General features: G+C 40.2%; 1 protein-coding gene across 1 annotated transcript in view; it reads right to left on the reverse strand.

The window, feature by feature from the left end:
- The window catches only part of LOC118421543 (protein O-mannosyl-transferase 1-like), a 10,844-nt gene extending 3,688 nt beyond the window's left edge, over positions 1 to 7,156 (reverse strand). The window contains exons 1-13 of the mRNA XM_035828877.1: positions 6,914 to 7,156; positions 6,013 to 6,197; positions 5,557 to 5,660; positions 5,003 to 5,053; positions 4,577 to 4,723; positions 4,257 to 4,365; positions 3,919 to 3,984; positions 3,412 to 3,505; positions 2,706 to 2,861; positions 1,831 to 2,063; positions 1,191 to 1,283; positions 572 to 668; positions 118 to 210 (exon numbers count right to left, since the gene is read on the reverse strand). Of these exons, the coding sequence (XP_035684770.1) occupies positions 118 to 210; positions 572 to 668; positions 1,191 to 1,283; positions 1,831 to 2,063; positions 2,706 to 2,861; positions 3,412 to 3,505; positions 3,919 to 3,984; positions 4,257 to 4,365; positions 4,577 to 4,723; positions 5,003 to 5,053; positions 5,557 to 5,660; positions 6,013 to 6,197; positions 6,914 to 7,135 (1,650 nt within the window). The 5' untranslated portion in view covers positions 7,136 to 7,156. The remainder of the gene's footprint in view (positions 1 to 117; positions 211 to 571; positions 669 to 1,190; positions 1,284 to 1,830; positions 2,064 to 2,705; positions 2,862 to 3,411; positions 3,506 to 3,918; positions 3,985 to 4,256; positions 4,366 to 4,576; positions 4,724 to 5,002; positions 5,054 to 5,556; positions 5,661 to 6,012; positions 6,198 to 6,913) is intronic.
- Positions 7,157 to 11,255: the final 4,099 nt, after the last annotated feature.

Raw genomic sequence — 11,255 nt, forward strand, 5'->3', positions numbered from 1 at the left:
TGTATATGTCTGGTATCAAACCTATTAATAGCTGCCAAGTCTGCATGAGAGGACGAAGAAACTCAGCAGTTATAACACTGGTTTGGATACCAGGAAGTTATTCTGCTCTCTCTGTACCTTGAGTGCAGCAGATGTGTTAACGTGAACCAGCCTGATGTGAGACTGGATGCTTTTCCAGGTATCACCTTCATCTGCACCATCCACCAACTCCTACAGAACAAATAAAAGACAACTTTTATTAAAGATAGGCCTTTAATCTTCTTTGATCAAAGCTAAAATGTCCAAAGGAACCATCTAAAGACTATTGCACTTAGGCAACGCAGATCTACATCTCACCAAAAGAGGAAAAATTAGGCCAAGGACGGCATCTAGTACATGTAACTAGATTCAGATAAGAATTTGATAATATTAGACTGTGTACTGTATGCTTTGATATCAATCTCTCCATGACATGGCCTCCAGTAAAGCTTTCTACAGACACTGTTGAACTCACAGAACTTCAAATGACTAATTGGACCAAAGATAATTACAGTACAAACCAGTCAGATGTAGAATGATGTATGCTACTCACCACTCTCCACAGGTTCTGTGCAGGTAAGCTGATGTTGTAGTCAATGTAACACGTCACCTCCTGACTGTAGGGTGACAGGGGGGCTGCCACATTGTGACTACACAAGTGGGGTGGGGGGGGGGATAAAAACAGACTTACAAAGTGACCATTGTAGGACCTTGAAACTACCTTTGACCAGTTGCTGACATCAAACTTCTGTCAAAGTAACGACTTGAGCTTTCGATCATTTCAACTTTAGAAGAATCATGAGGACTCATTGAAAGCTTAATGGTAAGTAGTTTACCTATTGTACAGAAATGGCTTTAAAATCATCACCATGTTAATTTCTGCAGGTCTTATAACAGCATCACGGTTCATGGACATAAAACTGTCTCTTGAGTCTTGAGGCAGAATCAACTCCACAATAGTAAAAAAAGTTCTACGGTACCTTACACTCGTTGTTGATTAAACAAAAAAATAGGGCATTATGTACCCCACAACTTGACTCTTAGTCTTACCAGGAGATTACATAGAGAAGGAGTCAGGACACATATAACCTCCTTGCTTTGAGACTGTACATGCAATTAGCCTTAGGGCATGACTTTGCAACTTAACTTTCATTACAAGAGAGCTAGTTGACCTGTTGAGAGCCCTGGAGGAGGTCCCATGTACCAGCTGTATGATGTCACCATGGTGGATCAGTTTGGGAGGGTCATCCACGTATACTGTTGTTCTGAGAGGGACAGAAAACTTCATTACTCAGACAAAACATCACAGTTTGTCAACAATGCTATGATGACAGTGGCAATTACTAGTAGGGCCGAAAATCCATACCTTATCGCAAACGGACAAATGCGATTCCATGCATGACAAAGGACCACTGTAGAATCGGAAAAGCTGCGATTCATCACTGCAATTCGGACCGCAATCCAGACCGCAAACCGAACAGAAATCCGGACAGTGGCTCTAAATGGTAATATTCGAAGGTTTGTGGTAGAAAAATCTGTATTATTTTTGGGGGGGACTTAATTCATCTTTTTTTTTAACGAAAAAAATGAACAGCTGACTCCGAGAAGCAACAAATAAAATTGGTGTGGCCCAATACTTAATGCACTACACAGTAAAAGTTAGAGGAAGAAAGCATGGGAGGGAAGTAAGAGCTTCGAACAGTTAAGATCATGATGAGAGGAACCCTGTACCTAATGATTTTTCTAGAGACAATGTCAATTTCATATCACTGGCTTAGTTAAGAACATCTGGATCAATACAACTCCACAAACCTGCCAGGATCCTTGACAATCCACCAGTTGTTGATGTCCTTGAAACTGTAACATGTGACCTGTTGTTGGGCGGAGCTGCCCCGGTTGTCGTGGTAACGGACAGGGTAGGTGGCCAGGTGGGAGTGGAGCCAGCAGGGTCGGCCCAGGAACATCCCGTGGGTGTGGCGTAACGTGATCTGGGAACCGTACGCTATACTGACGGGCTGGCTTTTTGTTATTCTCGATAAACCACCCTGAGAAAAATTGCACAAAGATGTTAACGCTGAGCATGACACATAAACTTAACAAACAATATTTTCATTATATTCATTTGTATCGGAGTAGTTTTAAAACCTACTTTCAAATTTATATTCCAAGTCCATATGCTTACTTCTTTGTACCTGCATGCCAATACTTACACCTACAGGGCATGGATACACAATACAGGTTATTGTAACAATCTTTCCTCCTATATATACACAAAAGGAAATAGACCATTGAACAAAAATGTTTCGGGTTAAAAACACAACCTTGGGCACTTGCAGACCCCTGCTTACCATGTCATGATACAACAAGATCTTGCACAACAGCTTCTTTTCTTTGAAATACATGTAGAGGTGGAATCTAGCAATATAACACTAGTTCACCTTTATCTGAAGGGTAACCTACATCTTTTTTGGGGGGATATTTAGGGCCATTAAGTCAATGGACAGTAGTTTCAAGCTACAAATCTTTAGAAAATACTGCAATTTGAAACCACAACCATCAACTTAAATACCCTGTTTTTAAAGACAACAAATTCCCTGACCCCTATAGGCATGAGGATGGGACTAGGTAAGGTAAGGTAAAGACAACAGATATAGGTTACCCTGCAGATAAAGGTGAACTAGCGTTACCTCCAGTGTAGCCTGGAAGGCGCTGGTCATCATCTCGTCATGAGGCCCGCTCCTATTGGCCAGCTCCATGTGAAGGTGGAACAGCAGCAGGTACAGCACCACGGGCAGGACAGCCAGCAGGCCAGCACGGGCCAGGAAATGGGAGGTCAGATCATGCTGTACATAAAACAGACATACATGTAACAGTGCTCAAAATAGTTTCTTCAGCCAGGTTGCCCAGGTGGCAACCTGATTCAAAAGACAGGTTACACCATCAACATGCCCCACTTCCAAGTTATTACTTTCTTCAAATCAGCTACTTAGCCATTATCTTTTGTTTTGTCTTATCAAGAAATGAATACAAAAGATTATGCGCATAGGTGGGTGAAAAGCAGTGTTCCAAATGCAAAATTTCAAGTTGCACACTGTGCTACCTGGGTTTAAAATTAAGTTGCGACATGTATAATGTGGTTGCGTTTGCAAGTGTGCAAGTGGGTATTTCGAGCACTGCATAAGGATGCGACAAAATACAATCACCGTCACAGTACGGTACGTCTACTAGTCTCTCTCAAAAGTCTTTAACTTGTTTAAAGATTCTTTATTCATTAGAAGTGAAAAATAAACTCACAAACTTACACGTAAAATTAAAATGTTTGTATGTTCAAATGGGATAATTTGGAATTAAGTTTAATTAACACAATCTAATCTTTATATAAACAGCTCTTACCACAGACAGCCTCTTGTCTCCAATCAAATTCCACAATTCATGGAAGATCATCCCCCCGACCAGCAGCACAGTGAAAACTCCCACATATTTTACACTGTGGGAAGAAAGAAGTGCACATTAGTGCTATACATTTTACCATGTATGTATAAAAGAGAAAAGGAAAGATCACACACACTTAAATCTACAACAGAATTGACAAAGACTTGAGATGCATATCTGTGTTGGTATATGCATTGAAATGGTAAGGATAATACTATTTTCCAATACACACATGTATATTGATTTAGCTTCCTGAATTCTCCTGAGGTTCTCAGTGAAAAACTTAGCATACAGACGTGTGCAGATTTGCACAGGAGGGATTATCAGAAACTCTGAGCAAAATCATTTTTTAGATTTTTACTCTTGATACTTAACATTCAATTCAACATTCATCTGATTCAAACTTCACATGCACATTAGTGATATGTTGCATATCTGTTTGCTTTTCTGTACATGAATATTTCCTACCTGCACGCACAGGCTAACATGGCACCAGTTCCAGCCAACCACGCCCACCATGATAGAGAAAAGGGACTGAAACAGAGAAACAAACATGACCACAACAAGTCTCCGACCTAGTCTTGTAATCTTGCAAGACTAGGTCATTCCGCGAACAAGATGTACTGATCAGACATTGAAAATCTATAGGTATACATCTTTTACATGTTTTCAAGAGTCACTAATTCTATTAACTTACTCTTACGTGACTGATTAACCTCTTCATCAATAACTTTTACTTTTAATTTCAATGACAGTATGTTAAAGCTCATCATGACAAATCCAAATAAAAGAAGACTGTACTGTACCTGTGTTTGAGTCTCCAGAACTTCAACAGACAAAGCAGGGTGGCCAGGATGAAGAAGAGCAGGAAGCTGTCAATCAACAGGAACCTGCTCTGGGTTACCAGGCTGTTCTCTGTTACATAAGTACAAAGTTACATAACATGAACTGATAACTGACAGTAGCACACTAGCTGACCTACTGTAGTCTTCTAACCAATCGCCTACTAGTAGGTATAGTAGGTCAGTTGACCTTACAGACACAATGTTATCAATTGGCAAAAACATTATATTTTCCTCCATAAATATACAGAAGCTGAAGCTGACAGAAGTAAACACCCACTAACCAAACAGCACCATGCCCCCAGCCAGGGCAGCAGTCCAGTGGTTGTACCCCAGTTCTACTGTGGTCTGGTAGGTCAGCGGTACCAACAGGCTACCAAATAAGGCAGGGAACAGTCTCAGGTACCATACTGGGACAGCCGACGGGTAGTCTATAAAGATGTGAAGTAAAACAGATGTTTAGACTCAGTAACTAGGCATTCGCATGTCTAGTAAGTTTTAAATTAAGAATGAAATCTGGAAAATACCTGCTGGAAATGTCAAACATGTAACAATTTTAGCTTTTATCTACAATATCATTGCAGCTTTCCTTTTTGTAACTTTAGAGTATAGCTTCCATAAGAAGCTAAAGGTAAACCATTTAATCTATGAAATGTCAAACACTTAATGGTTCTTTGTTCTGTACATTATATTATTAACACCTGTCTTACCTGCTCCTATTCTCTCCCAGGTAAAATTCCCATTGAAGTCACCGAGGTAGGCTGGAAGGTGGAAACAATTGTTGTAAAAGTAATAAAGCAGTAACAGTCATAATACATGAAATATCTAATTTCTATCATGCCTTTATTGTAATACCCCAAGCTGATCTTCCATTACCCTTCTTCCATTTCCAGGAAGACTAGCGGTGTACCATCTTGTATCACAGCTAATGGACCAATAAAGCCAATAAAGCCATACTGTATCTGCCTGCCAAGGTTGATTGCGCAAGAAATCTTGGATTGCAGTTACACTTTTGGCCATGGAAGATCTAACTGGAGAGTAATACTGGAGCATTTTCTATCACAAGGTATAAAAGGTCTGAAATGGCATTAAAGCTGCCTGATGTACTACCATAATTTAAGATGCAAAATTGATGTGATGTAGAATTTTGCAAAGAATAATACAGATAGAAGATAGGGATGAGTGTAAAAACTGAGCTAGGGTATACTCAGTAACTCTAAGATGAGATTTCTAGTTTTTAGTTTCAGTAACAAGTTACTGGTACCTCCAAAAGCGATAATCAGTTTCCCTAGTGGAGGGTGGACATCGAAGAAGAAGGTTTTCCTGATGTACATACTGGCAAACCTGCCAAAGTGCATCTCATCAAACCTGCAGAGGAAAGAGGAAATCATACTTAGATCATCGGACTTCTTTGATGTACTATACATTCTTTTTTTTTAGTAAAACAGATTACATATACATAAGGTAGAAGTATATTGAAAACTAATGAGAAATAATCATGCTCATGCATGTAAGTATACATGTTTTACATACCCCAGATTGAAAATGTACAGACAACATGGCAGATATATAGTGAGTAAATTGTAAGCATTTGTAATGTCATTTATCATGACAAAACATGAACTTGTACTTGTGCAGTGGTACATATAAATCTGAGACTTACACATGTGCATTCATATACATCAGATTTACAATAAAGAATCTTAAATGGAAGCCTTACACCACACTGTTGGGATACTCTAATCTCCACATTCTTGTTGCCATAGCAACAACAGTCAACAGCAACAGTGGGATGTTGAGCTCCGTCTTGATTGACAGGAGCGGGGCTCTGACTGGCCCCACCCACTTCACGTCTGTAGGCTGACGTCTCTCCAGGCTGGGCTCTATGGCAGAGGCTCCATCTCCCTATTCATACATGGGGACAAATGGAAAATCTTAGTATGAGCCATGATAGAATAGCAGAATATTCGACCCTGTATGACAAATGTATCATTACCCATGTGATAGGAGACACAAGTACATTTAATCACTCCCTGTGCAATAGTCTTAGTATCTTAGTATTTGACAAATTTTCTATTTGTTTTAAGATTGATAAAGAATGATTCTATTAATTTTTTTAAAGGCGATAGATTCAAAGGCTTCTTTCTGTGAATTGGTAATATATTCATTATCCTCTATTGTACACTGTAAAAGGCAGGCTATACTACAACATGCTTTGTATCATGATAATTGTTTGTTTCATAATGTTCTTTTGTAATGTACACTGCCAAAGTTGCTGTATACATTCATAAGAAAACATATCTACCAATTTGCAGCTAGGTCATATCTATCAATAGTTTCATCAGGTTGGTACTTAATTCAATGACAAGCAAAAGTTGGCAGGAAAATATTGCTGGGTTGTGTGCAATGAGTTTTCTTAACCACCTCTGTAAAAAATGTGCCCGTCCGGGTCTAGTCCATGCCAGCTCGGACCAGCAGTACAAACTGTTGAATAATTCAGAAGTGGACCCGTTCGGATGAACCGTACGGATGCTCATGAACCATAGGTAGTTTGCCAAATGGTTCGAACTCATGATGCACGTAAACCATTGTTTCTGAAGTAATTTCTGTGTCCATCTCACCTGGTCCCTAGACCCGACACTGCCGACCTCTGACCCATTACCAGATATGCTGCTAGTCTCCTCTCCCTCCACTGACATGTTACTGTCATCATCAGGACCTGGACCTTCTGATACAGCCTTAGTCCTCTCTACAGGGTCTTGTTGTTTGGGTGTCACATGGTGCCGGTGGGAGGGTCTGGTTCTGTGGGGATCTTTGTTCTTCTTATGGTGGTGAGAGGGCATGGCTTCCCTGGTGATAAAACGGGTGTATAAAAAAATCCATGTAGTTAGAACAGGTCAATCCTGGATAGCAGACTTCACCACCTCGTTCAATTAGCAGTAAATTATATATTAGGGTTAAATCAGGAGACTGTCTTTAAAAATACACTGTGTGCGTGTGTGCGCGTGCGTGCGTGTGTGTGCGTGTGCATTTGAGCGTAAGGAAAAACAATATCCTTTATACTGCAAGCAAAAACAATACTTCATCATACTACAATAGATCAAAATCAAATACAGGGCAATAAGGAATAAACAGTTCTGCTCAAAAAATTATGGGAGGGGGGGCATATAATGTGTGTAGCTTATCATGTTTTAAAAGGCTTACACAACAGATATAACATATTCTTTCACCTTATCTGCCAATAGACTAGATATTACCTAAAACAGTACCGATGAAACTATGTAGAACATATCATAATACCAACTTTCTGTCCTGATGACAACACGTCGCCCGTCGACAGCGCAGCGGATATCACAACTCGGTAGCCTTTGACCTTAGACGATACCACTTGCTGAAGGGGGTGTTTATGGAAGGGAGCACTGTACTGTATGGTATGTCATCGACACATATAGCTAGGCAAGGTTACCTGGAGCGACCACAAGCATTGTCATGACTGTCATCTGGAGTGGGCTTGTCTTCATTTGAAGTTCCAATACTTGCTGTGTTTTGTTTTTTCCCGAAGCAAGACGATCTATTGTCATACTTTTGCATATTATTTGGCAGACGATGAGATGTTCGCCTTAACGTTACGCATTAGAGTCTAATTGAAGAAAGACATACACAATGACGTATGGGATCTTCTTCTTTCGGACAAACTCTATTTCAACCACGTTGTGGACATTGATAATAATCAAGTACACAATGAAACTTCCTCTCATGTCATACTGTTGACACATTCTTATGTTGCTTATTCAACAGACTAGTTACTGAAAATGCGTCGCGTCTAAATTTTCCATTATAAGTTATATGTTATGAAATTCAAATATACAAATACATAACAGATTTAATTAGATGGAACATTTGAGTCTGCGTATGATTACTTTGGGTGTCGTTGTCTGTAAATTTGATATAGGGTTGGGCAACGTTTTTCAGTCAATGTCTAAATACCGTGATTCCATACATTAAAATTATCAAAACGATATGGATGTGATTTTTTTCATACTAGAATAACATAAAAGAGCGACAGTTACAATGCATTTTAGAGAAAGAAATTGAAAAGTGGCAATCAGATTTGCTGTTGCCGACTTCCTTCTGAATTTGGTCACGTTCAGGTTCTGACGTTGTAAAAATATCGAATGGCTTCAACTGACAGCAATATACGGCTTACTTTTTGATTGCTTGTGTCAGTCATTGTCCGACAGTAACCGGACAAATGCAATATTCAAATTTGCTGACGTACGGAGCCACCCAGCACTGAACAATGGTGTGGAAAATTCCGCTTCTGTCTCTGTTCAATGGGTTTAATTAAGTGTGTGATATCGACCTACAAGTCGAAAGTCAGTGTAACTGAGTTACACACAACACTATTGTACATGTGTTCTTTCCATATACTTAACGCGACCCACAAGCACAAAAAAAAACAAATATTTCTTAAGTTTCTTAGTTATGAGACAAGAATTTAAACTAGTTAATTAAATAAAACTTTGAGTCTGTTGTTAAAGAAAACGCAACAGATATCAAACTTTAAAGTGAAAACTTATAATAAGGCTACTTCTGTGTTTTTGTTCCGTACGTTATATTAGCCAGACGTAGATTAAAACAACAGGAACAATATCGTGCCTGAACTGAAGGACTGAAGCTCATAGAAGTTTTACTTACTTTTGAAAGTACTTTGACCGCAAATAACCGGGCAAGTGTCGCACCAGACCCACCCAGTTATGAACGTAGCTACGGAAAGTTCCATTCATCCTTTAGGTTAGTGGAGTTCAAGTGTTGAACGAACTGTGTAATCACAACCTATCGGACGAATCCGGTTTGCGACTATCTTTATAATGTGAATGTTACGATATTGGCATTTAACAGTCTTCGCACTAGGTATAGGTGGTTTTAGTATGTATTGCACATCTGCAAGTTTCAGTAAGTTAAAACAGACCGACGGAATATTATTATTAACGACATCTCTTTCAATATCTTTCTTATGTTAAAGTCCCTCTGCACTGTCACTGGTATGGCACTCTCTTGAATCATATCTTAGATAACTGAATCAATCAATAAATTTTATTGCAAATTCATGCCCGTGGGCTAATTGCAGGTAACATGAGAGATTCAGACAAAGTAAAAACAATATCAAAGGTGTATACTCTATTTCTAAAACTAGTAAAAGCTAACTCTAGGTCCTGGGTTATTGGGTCGAGTACATGATGAAGAATTTATTGCCCTATTCCCTCTATTAGCTTATTAAAAATTTGTACATTCTAGTAGCATACTTTAACACCTGTATTATACTGAAACTCTCGGGGACTATGCCGGACAGCATCACCAAAAGTGGCCATAATGACCACGTGGTTGCCATTATGCAGAGATGACCACTAGTGCAGGTTTGAATAAATATGATACAGAAGTATTCTGATAGTTACTAGTTTAAAAGGGATCACTGATAAAACATATCTCAGAATAACCGTACGACATTGAATTTGCATCTATAACTACTGTAGGGCCACTAGGGGTCGATGATCGGGCGTGGCCACAAGGTAGGGCACCTCTAGCCATATTTAGAACATATCATGATGTCATGATCTATTTAGATAAAAAATATCAGTATGTCGTGATTTTTGACCGACGCAAAGAGCATAAAAGAACGAACGCCGCGGTACAGTTGTCAGAGGAACTTTCGCAAAGTGAAGTTAAATTTTTGATCGAGACTTTTAACGATAACCACTTAGCGTACGGTGCAGACACTAAGGAACAAATCCCAACAACACTCGACCGATCCTGTACGTTCCATATAACCATGAAGACCTTCACCGTAGGACTCCTCTTGACGTGCGTGCTCCTCACCTTGGTGCTTCTACAGGGGGTGTCCGGACGGAGGGGCGGAGGGTTCCGTGGTGGTGGCGGATACCGTTCGGGCGGATCCCGGTACCGCGGTGGCTCGAGTGTCCGGAGATCTAGCGGATCTAGCGGATCTGGCGGCAGTCGTTACCGTCCCAGCAGTCCGCGTTACCGTCCCAGGATCGTCCCACCGCTGTTACTGTAAGTGGAGATCGGATGTTTCAGGGCGTTGCGATTGAAAACTTGAAATTGTATTGTATTGTACTATTGTATTGCATACTTCATTCAGTCTCTATTTGTTTTGTTTCGTGTGTGTGTGTTTGTGTGTGTGTGAGTGTGAGTGTGTATATATGTGTGTTATGTTTCTTGTTTGTTCCGTTTGTTGATTTGTTCTTGGGTGCGTGCGTGTTTTCTCCTTTGCCGCTGGAACGCATGCGGCTCATCAATCTGTACAAACTATCATATAATACTCTCCATCGACATTGTGCCATAACTTTTACTATGATAATCTGCCAGCTCGTCGTCCCGACGCCGGCGCTCCGGATCCAGCAGCATCCTGAGGAGGCAGGAGTGCCAGCACTGCACCGCGACCTACATCTACAAAGACTCGAGAACATCCAAGTACATGGTACGTACTGAGTCCTGCTCGGAGTTTAGTGTACTACCTTAATGACTTGGTGTATAGTACAGAAAATCAGATGTAATCATTCAAACAAAGAAAAAAATATTAACGGTACAATTATTTAATATTATTCTCCTTCTCGTAATCGTAATTGACTGCTGTATATGGGTGCCTTCTATCGCATGTATTCCGCCAGAGGTAAGACGTACTTTTATCCATCCCCAGACTGGGACTTCCAGCTCTCCCGGGGCACAGGAGGTCAGTATCTGCCGGGCCGGGACAGCCGCCTGTAACTACGGCAATTGCTCCATCAACTACCTGTGGTCTAACAGGACTATCACCGAATTCCCGGACATGTTAGTATTGCTCGAATTTTAGAATTCCTATGCTTATTCTAAACATAATTGGCAGGGGTTTTTTTTTTGTTGTTGTTGTTGTCTGGCCTTGGTGCGTGAACTTTGAATTACTAA

This window comes from Branchiostoma floridae, chromosome 8 (assembly GCF_000003815.2).
Source record: "Branchiostoma floridae strain S238N-H82 chromosome 8, Bfl_VNyyK, whole genome shotgun sequence".
NCBI classification, from domain to species: domain Eukaryota; kingdom Metazoa; phylum Chordata; class Leptocardii; order Amphioxiformes; family Branchiostomatidae; genus Branchiostoma; species Branchiostoma floridae.